Genomic DNA, 13,375 nt, shown 5'->3' with positions numbered 1-13,375 from the left:
GCACATTCTCTCCACCTCCACAGGGACAGGCAGCCGGAGGGGGGAGTGGCTCAGGTATGCTGCTGGATATTCTCGCTGGGTTTGAGTAAGGGAGGAGATGAAGGGGAGGAACGTCGAGGACGGCATGGCAACAAAAACCTTATAAAGACGGAGGCACACCAGATCAGATCACCTCCCAGACAGCAACGGCACCGAGGCCATCATGCTCAGCCTCTTCAGACTACCACGAGTCCTCACCATCAATCAAGTCCCCAAAGTAAGTTCATCTTCTGTACTGTAGGACGTCTATAGCTTTCACAGTCAGACTGAGCTGAGATCAGTTAGAAGGGAGTGTAACAGGGAACCTTAAGACAAGAAATGCCTCTGGTTATTTTCTAGAAGTCAGAAAGCTTGTTTGAGAAGGATGTACTTCTACGTTTTGAACATCCAGTTCTTACTTCCATCAAGCCCAAAGTTGCTGCCATTGAATGAAAGGTGAAGTTCTCGTAAATCTGTGCTTCCACCTTCATGTGGCTTGTGACTGAGAGGAGGGAACTGTTTGAAGGACTTTTGATAATCCTCAAAAGATGAAGGTTTCCAGCAGCATCAACCTCATCTTAACCTCCCTCTTGTGTTCAGGTCACCAGTGACCCGTTTTTAGTGTTTTAATGCATAAAAGTACCACATAAATTAGTTTATAGCATCAAGGCTTTTTGACTTTGTCAGGAACCTCTATTTAAACAATATAAAACTAAAAAAACAAAAACAATTCACAAAATTCTAAAATGTTCTGGTTAGAATTATGACATTTGTGGTGTTAGGGTTGGTTCTGAGTGTACAAACTGAAATCATAAGTGAAAAACCAACCTTTTCATGGATAAGAATTTTTAGAATAGGTACTTTATTGTCATTAAAATACAAAGTGTGCATAGAACGAAATTTCGTTTCACTGACTCTTGGTACAAAACAAAAAAATATGTATGTATATATACATATAAATAAATTAAAAACAAGACAAGTGAGGTCAATCGGTCAGTAAAGTGCTCTGTGTGCATATGTGCAAAAAAAACAAAACTATTTTTATATTTAAAAGGATCAGTTAAAATGTTAAAAATGTTAAAAGGAAGCCTAACAATGTAACCAAGACATGAGAAACAAATGGGATGATAGTGTGTTTTACAGCTGATTTAAGACTCAGGTCAAAACTGACCCTAACACCATAGATGGAAGCAGAAAGCTGACAAGAGGAAGGTTACATTGAAGCCAAGGGTCATACTGACAAAAACGGCCCAGGGGCCCACACCAAAAAATATTCAAACCAATATTTTCATGGATATAAGGCCTAACAATGTAACCAAGAGAAGAAAAACAAATTAGATGAAAAAAATGTTTTTAGTGTATTTTACATCTGATTTCTGACCCAAATTGACCCGAACACCATAGATGGTAGCAGAAAGCTAACACAAGACAAAGGTTAAAGCAGAAGTGAGTGATCCGGTCGTTTTCGCTAATGCTGCGTTCCAGGCAGGCTTTTGAAATAGTAAATTACAGCTTCAAGTCACAACTTACGACTTTGTAGCGTTCCAGGCAACCCACTCGTGTTTTTCCGACCTGTTTTACCGGTGAAAGTCACTATAACGGCCACTCGTAACTTCCGACAGATCGAACTGGTACCACTTCACGGTCGGAAAAATACGAGTTTCCTTGAACGCACCATAACAGTCCTCGTCGCTACGTCACCACATTCACGGCGTTCCTTGGCTGCACACACAGCCCTGCATGCCGTTCTCTCTCCTCATTGGATAAAAACTGTAGGATACGATAAATGTTTTCTCTTCGGCTCAGAGCAGAGCAGAGGGACTGAGAGACCCGTGTTTCAGTCCAAACACTCTATGTAAGTGATTGCTGTCGGAAGATAGAACTATTTAAGACTTATATTAACACAAATATATCACTCACTTCTGCTTTAATCAAAACCAGGATTAAGTCATGTGACACCTGATATGAATCTTGGGGGGACACTGAACCACTCTGACAGAAACATACAACTCCTGCACCACTCAACATTTCCCAGTTTTGTGTATTTTGTTACAGTTTGTAAAAAAAAAAAAAAAAAAAAACGTTAAAAGAGGTTTTTCCAACTTCTCATTATGACAGTGAACTAACCAAGAGTTTTTCTTTGACAAGGTTTTTCATGAGGACAGCATCATCTCCGGGTACCGACACCCCCGCAGCTCCGCCACTGACTGCATCCTCAGCCTGTTCCAGCTGACCAATGAGACGCTCAACATCTGGACTCACTTCCTGCCCACATGGTACAGCTTGACAGATGTTACGTTTTCTTTGGTGCATCACACAATCTCTGAGTCATAAACATGTTCACAAACCTGTTCTCTGTGGATGGATGCAGTGAGGCAAACTGAGAGAGAACAAGTGCAGTTTAACTTTACACAGAGAGGAAAAAGTTTTGTGAACACATGATTTTCCAAATTCTCACTGAAAGAAAGTAGAGTGCTCCCGAGGAAGCTTTCTATGGTTCACATTCAGAGGCAAGATCTTGTCAAGTATTATCTAGAATCTTTTCTGAACCTGTCTCACATGTGTCACAGAGGTCACACAAGTCTGATGCAAGTCAGTCTTCTTTCTGATCACTATGATAAAGAGAAAGAGTCCCTTCTAGGGATGCCACGATTACTTGTTTTCACAATTAATCGCAATATTAAACGCCACAATTAATTTATCATGAAGATTCCTAAATACAGTCACTTTCCAAAAAAGATTATGTTGGAACCATATCGACAGATGTGCACCCACGTAAAGGTAAATACATAGATACTGGTCCATTTACGTAACACTGAACTGGTGTCATTTGTAATTAACAAAACAAAATAAACTTAAACATTTGACAATTTATGACTTGAATATTTCAAACACTTCCCCTTGGGGATTAATAACTGGTCCTATGTTAATAAATAGTTCAATCGTACCAAGAAAATCTGTAATCATGACATCACTAGTCCCTTCATTCTCTTTTCACCATACAACTTCAGATTTCAGGCCAGTATCCACTTAGATAGATTTCCATCCAACATCCACATTTTCAAAAAACTGGCAAAAGAAACTGGAAATGAACGCGCGTTTCCACCCATTACTGTTACACAAATATTAGGAGTTGGATAATCACAGGAGATAAACATCTGGTGGGGCTAATTTTCCAGTTGGGTGCCATTAAACCATGGAAAGGAAGGGAACACAATGGGGTGATGTAATTAAAGGAGCAGCGGTCAACGCAGAAACGATGGAGCACGTGTAGGAAAGGATGAGGGAAATGTGACATTTCTGTTTGTTCTCTCTGCTTCTGTTTTTACTGCGTAAAGAGGGGGGGCTCCAGCAGTGTGTGTGTGTGTGTGTTTGTGTGTTCTAGGATTGATAGTAACTACAGAAGCTCCTTCACCTACTAGCCACACTGCACTTCCTCCCAGCTGAGATACCAGTTGCTTTGGTGCTTAAGTCCACAGAGAAAGTGTATTATTTGTTTATGTGTGTGTGTGTGTGTGTGTGTGTGTGTGTGTGTGTGTGTGTGTGTGTGTGTGTGTGTGTGTGTGTGTGTGTGTGTGTGTGTGTGTGTGTGTGTGTGTGTGTGTTAGGGATATACTCAGGTCACTTGGGTGTGTGTATCGTGGGATCCAGCATAAACCTGCAGGACGGTGGCTAATGAGCACATCTGTGCCTGAGGCTTTCATATGAGATGCCACAATTAGTTAACTGCTCAGTGACGGGGAAAAGCACAAATAAAGTTGATTTGTTAATGAGGTGCACTGAGACGTGGAAACAGTAGCCGCGATACACACACAAGGCAAACTATAGCCTCCTGATAAGATTACGCTTTTTGTGTAGAACTGTTTGCTGTTGTGTAACTGATGTATGTATGATGTAACTGGGTGAAAACTCCATGATACTTCATTATCAACATCTCGGTTTTCCCCTGCACTGTGATGTGCGGATGAGAAGCCTATTTAACATCCATCCATCCATCAGCTTTACCGCTTATCAGTGCATGGGTCACGGGGAGTGTGGGGGGGGGGGGGGGGGGGGCTGCAGCCAATCCCAGCTGACATAGGGCAGTACACACAGTGACATATAGACACACAACCTGACACACACACATTCATACGGTCACATTTTCACGTGTGTTTTGACTGTGAGAGGAAGCTGGAGAACCTGGAGAGAACCACACAGGAGGAACAGGGAGAACTTGCCTCAGTACTAACCACTGAACCGCTGTGCCCCCCCCCCCCCCCCCTCAGTTAGATATAGCTCATTTAAAGGGATAGTTCAACACTTTGGCAAATTGGCCCATTGCCATAATCCCTTTAGTTTTAGGAGTAGGTTCATTACCTTTAATTGTCGGTGCAAGATATTTTTAGAACCGCGGGGCAGAGCCACGAGCTGCTCAGAGCTACACTACAGAGGCTCATGGGGTTTCTTGGTTTCCCTCATCAAACTCATCAAATACACAATCCAACAACTCCAAAACGCTCTGGTGGACAAGTTGTGACCTGCACATTCACCACGCTATGAGATAATAACAGAACGTTACCAGACAGAGTTGTTTTTGAGGCAAATGCAAAGACTGTTTGCTGAAAAACTGCCCCCAACGGAAACGCGCATCAGCAGTTTTGCATGAATTTACCTCTAAAACAACTCTGTCTGGTAACGTTCTGTTATTATCTCATAGCGTGGTGAATGTGCAGGTCACAAATTGTCCACCAGAGCGTTTTGGAGTTGTTGGATTGTGTATTTGATGAGTTTGATGAGGGACACCAAGAAATCCCATTGGCCTCCGTAGCGTAGCTCTGGGCAGTTCTGCTCCGTCATCTAAAAATAGCTTGCACCGACAATTAAAGGTAATGAACCTACCCCTAGAACTATAGGGATTATGGCAATGGGCCAATTTGCCAAACTATCTCTATATGGTATGTAACTCACCGGTCATAATAAGTCTGCTACAGACAGGAAATGCACATTACACAGGAGATTTATGCATTTCTGTTATTTTTCAGCTTTTGCAGCCTGTCTCTGAGAGGTTGGAGCAGGACGTTGTCTAAATGTTTAAATCCAATTAGAAAAGGGAGTGAAAAAAGGGAATACTTTGGAAAACATAATGTACATAAAGAGTGGAAGCAGAGAGAACAGCTCTATCCACAGGTCAACACCTTCACAGCTCAGAAATGAACAGTAACACGTGTTAGTTTGATCCTTGAACAACAAAGTTGTGGGTTTACTGTAGGCTTCACGTTGTGACTCTGTCAACAATGTAGACTTGAATGAAGGTGTGTTTACCCTGCACTTACACCCATATTTGGTGCATGATGTATAGATGTCACACAGCACATGTTAGGCTACTCCCTTATTCAGTGTTACTACTATACTACCAGTGATTTAATAGTGAGTGATTGTAACCAATCACATCACCCCCATCCTCCACTCCCTGCACTGGCTCTCCTTAGCCTTCAGATGTCATTAAGATCCTGGTAGTGACTTTCAATGCCCTGCATGGGGCAGCCATCCCTTACATCTCTGACCTTCTCCAGCCCTACGCCACCTGCCGGTCCCTAAGGTCCTCCGACCATCCTGGCTGACCAATCTAAAAACAGAAGATGACTGAGCCTTTCAGTCTGTGGCCCCCAGGCTCAGAAATGCCCTCCCCCCAGACCTGAGAGCCTCTGCCTCGGCAGATATATTCAAGGCACAGCTAAAAACGTACCTTCTTCGACAAGTTTTTGAATAGCGGGATATTTAATTGTTACATTCAGTGCTGTTTTGCCTTGTATTCTGTGTCTTTTTTACTGTTTGTGTGAAGCACTTTGACTCTGAGCGGCAAAAAGTGCTATATAAATAAAGATTATTATTATTATTATTATTATTGAATATTCAAAAGCCTATGAATCTAAATCAATCATGCAGCATCTGATCCAACGTAATCAACTGGATGTGTCTTGTTCCTCCTAGGTATTTCCTATGGAAGCTGGTGACAGTGGTGCTGATGCAGGCAGCGTGGCAGGACTCCTTCACCTGGCCTCTGCTTATCTTCCTGCTCTCGTGCTGCATTTACCCGCTGGCGTCCAGCTGTGCTCACACCTTCAGCACCATGTCAGCACGGGCACGACACATCTGCTTCTTCTTTGACTATGGTGCCCTCAGTTTCTACAGCCTGGGTAAGTACATGTGGTTCACTGTCGCATGGTTCACCAGAGACCAGTGGGAGAAATAGTGATGCTGTTTTAACAACTTAGTATCAGTAACAGATATGATATTAAAGGGATGGTTCAACATTTTGGCAAATTGGCCCATTGCCATAATCCCTATAGTCATAGCAGTAGGTTTGTTACCTTTAATTGTCGGTGCAAGCTATTTTTAGAACGGTGGAGCAGAGCCGTGAGCTGCTCAGAGCTACACTACAGAGGCTCATGGAAGTTCTTGGTTTCCCTCATCAAACTCATCAAATACACAATCCAACAACTCCAAAATGCTGTTGTGGACAAGTTGTGACCTGCACATTCACCACGCTATGAGATGATAATGGAACGTTACGAAACAGAGCCGTTTTTGAGGTAAATACAGAGACTGCTTGCTGAAAAACTGTCCCTGAACACAAAAAATGTTGAACTATCCCTTTGAATAATAAATAAAATAACCCTAACCTTAACCGCATGATATACAGTATGAATCTTTTAAAGTGGCAGGAAAGTGAAAATGTAAAATGCATCAAATTATATCAAATCAAAATAAGTGGTTAGAGCAACATGCCAACATGAATGAGTTGCCAGTGGTGATACTCGTGACATTTTGTGTGTGAATAGTCTTTGAACTCTACAGTAGAACAGCCCTTGAAAATGATGAGTAATTTTGAGGCACTAATAGTTTATGAGGATGGAGTTGAGCTGAATGGCGTTACCTTGACATCTGAATGTAAATTCTGCTGGATAAAATATGTTTAAAAAAAAGATCAAATGCTCTGGCTGGAGTGTGCTACATCATTTACCTGATATAAAACACACACACCTCTTATGATGACACTGCTGATGTTTTGTCGCTGCAGGGTCAGCAATCGTCTACTCCGCTTACGTTTTCCCGGACAAATGGGTGAACGGCCTCTTCCACCAGTGCTACGTCACCATGGCTGTGCTCAACACTGTGGTCTGCACCGGGCTGGCCTGCTACTCCAGGTATGGAGAGAAGATTCCCTTAACCCAGCTCCCACACTCATTCTGTCCCTATCTGGGTTTGTCATGCAGGTTAAAATGATAGAAAGCTGAGCATCTGTTGTGATGCTGCTTGCATGATGTGCATGTTAACTTTATCTTTTTCCCACTTTCAAGTCACAGTGCTCAGCATTTATTTTTTTGAAAGACAAACTTTTGGTTCCATTTTGAAAAAAAAGCCCACATCTGGTTGTAACAGTGCAGGATGAGGATCTCTGCTGATTTTAGTATGAAAACATAAAACAGTGGAAAGTCACATTTCCCATTATATAAAGCTGACAAATACCACAGACAGCATAGCTTTAATTTAGATTCAAGTTTCACAAGATAAGCTACAACAGCTTGGATGATAAAGTTGCAACTTGGAAAACAAGTTGAATATGTTTTTGGTATGTAGTGGGTGGGGTATTTTGGAAAGGTTGGACAAGTTTAAAGGTGTGGAAATACCTTCAAAAGTGTGTTAGTGATTCTGAGTTTCTTAAACAACATTCATAAGTATCAGGGATATTCAGTGGCCTTCATCACTGAGGAGCAACGTGCCACCGCCTCTCGCATTTACAGCTGTTCTCACAGTGAGTGCTGTTATTTTCTACATGTACTGAATTAATGTTGGCTTGTTCTTCTTTCACCCGTCTCTCCCCGCTGCTAAGGCTTGGCTTACCATTTCTACAATATAATCATGACACCGTAAAGAGGTAAACACCGTGCACTTGCCTACAACTTGCTCTTTCTATGTCTTCTTCCACTCTTCTGTCTCAACTGAAACTTTGGTGTGCCTCAAACGCTACAGGCGGTTTCCACCTTTAAAATGCTGACATGTCTTCACAGTTACATCATCCAACAGACAGTAGGCTACTGACTGGGGCTTCAAGAATTGAGCAATTCACAGTTAAATCCAATGGGTGTTACCTGAGTGTGGCTATAGAGACCAACACAAAACAGTGGTTAATTGTAGGTGTAGTTCCAGCTGAGCCGGTCAGAGGAGCTGACTAAACCAGTGGCCAAACATGTTCTGTAACAAACTGCCTCTAACTTTAACCACTTCTTTTATTCACTTCCAATTTAAATAATTGGGTGTTTTTAACTTCTAAACAACTTTTTTTTTTTAAAAAGAAAAAGCTGCATATGTGACAGTTCTGTGAAGCATATCATTATGATGGGATATCCAGTTATCACATGCAAAAAAACAATCCTTAAATCTCTTACAGTCTGTCACAAATGTACATATAATTACATTATTTCAAGCTCTTTGATTCATTTCACATGTAATTAAATCGTATTATAAACAAATTGTATCTTACTGAGACATCATCATTAGTGATGATATACAACATGTTGTCATAGCTTCCTCCACGCCTCCAACACAGTGTAACCATGGGGTATCTTAGATAATATTAGGGTTTGTTGTCATTCATTACAGTAAACAATATCTTTCATTTCAGATTCCCTGAGTGCCAGAGTCCAAGGTTCAGCAAATGCCTCCGTGTTGTTGCCTTCGCCTACCCCTACCTGTTTGACAACATTCCTCTGTTCTACAGGGTACGGCACCTACACACCTCACACACGTGCATCTCCACACATGACCCATTTAAAAAAAACACACACAGAAGTAAAAAGTAAAAGTAAAAAAACAAAAACAAAACATGGTCCAGTATAAGGCCCTACAAGACAACTTCAATGAGTGAGTGAGAGAATACAGTATTTTACCTGACATAGATCCATCACTGTAAATGGTAAATGGTAAATGGACTTGCACTTATATAGCGCTTTTCTAGTCACTCGGACCACTCAAAGCGCTTTACACTGTAATAGTCGCATTCACCCTTTCACACACATTCATACAGCACTGCTCGCAGACAGGCTTTGGAAGATAATCATTCACACACATACACACAGGGCAGGTGTGGGTTCAGTGTCTTGCCCAAGGACACTTCGACATGCAGACAGGGGGAGCCGGGAATCGAACCGCTGACCTTCCGGTTAGTGAACGACCCGCTCTACCGCCTGAGCCACAGCCGCCCGCCTGTCTTTTGGTCCTGGTGCCCTGTGCTCACACTTTACATTGTATCAGTGATCATGATGAGGGTTATCTCAGATGTCATATGACTGTGAAAATGTCCTTCAAATGCACAAAAGGGTGACACAGGCCGTGATGTGATGTGTGATATGAATCTGGTCCTGCCACATTGACAGAGTTGTGAAATAAGTGAAAGAGTTGATGGAGAAAGGACTGTGTGTGTCTGTCTCTTACTATCACTATCAGTATTAAGGCAAAAAAAAGGGATTTTTTTTTTTTTTTAATGATGAACTTGGTTGGACACTTGTTATTTAACACACAAGTAGACATTGAACAGGTTCGTCCCTTTTTAGTGTCCCCTGGAAACATTTCAGTAGTGTCTGTGTCTTTTCATGCGTTTCCTAGAGTTTGCAGTGTGTTGAGCTCTCAGGACCACCATTCTCTTTACCTGAGATATTTACAAAAATGGAGACTGTGATATATTAAGTTACATTTCTGAACATGCACATTACATACAGTACCAAATAAACAGGTCCGTTTTCTTACATCATTTGGTATTAAACTGTTATTGAGCACTGGAGCAAAAATATCTACAGGGGTTTGGATCTTTAGGTAACAACAAACTAAACGCCCAGTGTTTCCTCAATGATGCAATAAATCTGCAGAAAATTCCTTTAATTGGAAATGTAGTAAAAGTCTAAAACAAACACTAACCATTGGTAAAATGACCATGAAGGTGTTGTGAGTGATTGTGGATCTGAGGCTGCAGCAGGACAAACACACTTTTACTTTGTGAAGATGTGCAAAACATTAGCCAACATCAGTCTGCAGCTAACACCTGTCAGCTCCTCCTCTGGGTGGTTGAGTGGCTCCATTTTTAAAGGGATAGTAGCATTTTTTTTATAGTGGGGTTGTATGATCTACAAATAGCCCCTAAGTACTTTAATTGCAGTAGAAGACTCTCTGCACTCCTCCCGTTAGCAACGCCAGCCCATAGCCCTGCCCAGAGATTTACAACATACAGTGTTGTGAACAGACCCAAAGAAACGGCCTATTTTTGTGGCCTAAAAGAGGTTTTACCTGAAAAAAAATACACAGTTCCATTGTTCGCTATAATATAATTTTTTCCAGCCCTTCAAAGTGCAAAAAAAATACAGTTTTTATTTGGACCTAACTGACGTATCCCTCCGCCCAGGGTTAGCGCCCGCCAATCAGCAGTTGGTTAGGTCCAAATAAAGTTTTTCCTGCACTTTGAGGGGCTGGAAAAATTATATTATAGCGAACAATGGAACTGTGTATTTTCTTTTCAGGTAAAACCTCTTTTAGGCCACGAAAATAGGCCGTTTCTTTGGGTCTGTTCACACTGTTGTAAATCTCTAGGCAGGGCTATGGGCTGGCATTGCTAACAGGAGGAGTGTAGAGAGTCTGCTACTGCAATTAAAGTACTTAGGGGCTATTTGTAGATCATACAACCCCACTTAAAAAAAATGCTACTATCCCTTTAAAGACAAATGATACTTTCTAAAGAGGTTTGAGCCTTGCTGATACATTTGAAGATGATAAAAGTAGTTTCCTGTTTCGTGAATGATCACTGTTGCCTCTGCTCTGTGTGCTGCGTTGGCAGGTGTTCCTGTGTGTAGGGGAGGGATGCACAGACAATGATACCAACATCCTCCACTACAACCACATCGCCTTGGCTTCCCTCACAGGCTTCCTGTTTGCCACACATTTGCCCGAGCGCCTGGCACCTGGTAGCTTCGACTACATAGGTAAGACTGATCTGAGGAGTAGATGTTGTTGTCAGGAGTATGTTAAGCATCTCAGATAATCATCACCCTGCTGCTCTGTCACTTCCCCTCTAACCTACTGTGTCTTTTGGCTCATTGTTTCAGTTTTACAATTGATGGTTATGGTTTACTGTTGTTTGGTTCCCTGTCACACAGTGGAGCCAAAGAAAGAGACAAATATTTTCTTTAGGAAACTGGTGAGAACCAGAGCAGAGTTAATAGAAGACGGCTAAATAAATAAATACAAGTTAAAGTTGAGCCATAATTGCTGGCTGTGTAACTACCGTATTTGCCAACAAGTTTCTCATATCAACCTACAAGATGAAATCACAGTTGACTATCTGTTGTGTTTGCACATTCTTTCTCACTGTTGTCCAACGGATAAAAAGTCAGTTAGCGCATATTTAGGTTAAAAATGTACAATACAGTTCTGTCAGTTTATTTTCAATATTGTGTTGTTTCCAGAATTTATATAGGAACATTTTCACAATATTTGAATTTCTAATGAGCTGTAACTTTATAGAGCACTTGTATTGTGCTGTTTTGGGCTGTGTTGTGACACTATCTTCTTTCTCACAAGCATCTCTGATAACTTTAGATGTTTTACATTTTGTGAAACACTGAATTCACACTATGGAACACTGAACAGTACAGAATAATGCTCTTGCCCCTCCACCCCTTATATTTATTTTTCTTTACTTTAAAATCACTTTGCACAGTGAATCATTCACTCAGTGGTATTTTTTTTTTGTTCTGTTGTTTAATTGGGTAAACAGATTTAGTCATTTACTGTAGTTTTTTTTTTACTGCTTTTTTAAAATTTAGCATAGAAAATACAAACTCTCAATGAGGACAACAAGAACAGCAATACACATGAAAAACAGAAAGAGAAAAGAGAATATCATATAATTTAAGAGGCAGTACGTCTTTAATTTTTAAAGCAATCCAAGTATATACAGTATGTCACACACTCAGTGGTAAATGCATCTCACCAGTTGTCTCAGCTCAAACATGACTCGACTGCTCCCTCTGCAGGTCACAGCCACCAACTCTTCCACGTGTGCGGCATCCTGGGCACCCACTTCCAGATGACGGCTCTGGAACAGGACATGGTGACGCGGCGCACCTGGCTCTTCGAACACTCCATTCCTGTCACATTTTCCAACTCAGTGGGTGCAGCTCTGCTTTGTTTGGTGCTAAATTTAACTATTATCATCCTCTTCAGTCTACCACTCCTCTCTGCACCAGCCTGCCAGGAAAAGAAATGTGGTAAAACTCCAAAGAAAACCTCAGCAAAGACAAAGACCTGCCCCTGCTGGTAAACCTCCAGCTTCATAAACCACAGCTGAGGGATCTCAGAGACACATGAACAGACTCAGAGTGCATTATGGGTGATATGAAAACATTGTAAAGAGCACTTCTCAGCTAAGAAGAGCAGACTTAATGTTTAAAGGGGTGATAGATTGCAGTCTGCACTAAAATCATGGTGGTATTTGTCCATCAGACATCACTGTGATGGCTGCTATTATATGTGGTGGTAAACTGAAAATAAGGGCATCAGTTAAATTAACAAAAAAACGTTATATACAATGAATCTACCTAAATGTTTCTGAGGAAACTTGTTCCAATAAAAAGCTACTAATGTAGCAGATTAGCTACATTATTGGACAGTGCTTTGTATGTTATGTCAAATATAAAATGTAGATTTACTGTTAATTCCTGCAGACACTGTATCGTTTTATATTTATAGTGCTTGTGTTTGCAAACAGCTTGTGCTGAAGGACAGTCTGACAGGAAATGTAAATAAGTTATTAAGTGACAGCTGACTGGATTGTAGGCTACAGATTGTAAAACCACTGTGACATAAAACACATCATGACAAAAGAAGACGAAGATTTTGCTTGGAGCTGCCTGCAAAGAAGCAACCTAATAAACTACAAGTTATGCCACTGATGATGTATGGTTTAAGCAGAATGAATGTTTATTTCCCTCACATGATTGCTTTGTCTGTACCACTGGATACTGTCTTATTATTATTCTTTTGAAAAACTGAAAGTATTTTAGTAGCCTATATGATGTTATTTATTATTCTTTTTTAAAATAAACTACACATGACTGACTGTGTGTCTTCCTCCCTCAAATGAGAGTCCCCAATGCCACAGCTTCATTATTTTTCCTTCAACTTTTACACATTAAAATGTGTTTTTAAAGCATGAAAAAAATAACATCTATGCCCTCCACATCTGAATGAGACTTGGAGAGCAATCTTTGAACTCATGCATGACTCCTCTCACTGCTGTGGACAAGCGCTCATGAAATGTAAGATT

At 41.0% G+C, this 13,375-nt stretch overlaps 1 protein-coding gene across 1 annotated transcript; it reads left to right on the top strand.

The window, feature by feature from the left end:
• Positions 1-202: 202 nt before the first annotated feature.
• paqr5b (progestin and adipoQ receptor family member Vb) lies at positions 203-12,370 on the top strand (the record flags this gene model as incomplete). The annotated part of the gene is made up of 8 exons (XM_083993064.1): positions 203-256; positions 2,167-2,294; positions 5,992-6,197; positions 7,082-7,208; positions 7,895-7,939; positions 8,687-8,783; positions 10,886-11,030; positions 12,084-12,370. 8 exons carry the CDS (start codon positions 203-205, stop codon positions 12,368-12,370), a joined length of 1,089 nt encoding a protein of 362 aa, XP_083849190.1.
• Positions 12,371-13,375: the final 1,005 nt, after the last annotated feature.

The sequence above is a fragment of the Trachurus trachurus genome (assembly GCF_905171665.1).
Source record: "Trachurus trachurus genome assembly, chromosome: 3".
Classification (NCBI taxonomy): domain Eukaryota; kingdom Metazoa; phylum Chordata; class Actinopteri; order Carangiformes; family Carangidae; genus Trachurus; species Trachurus trachurus.
Note: the sequence above shows the minus strand (reverse complement) of the source record. Positions and strands in the feature narration are given on the sequence as shown.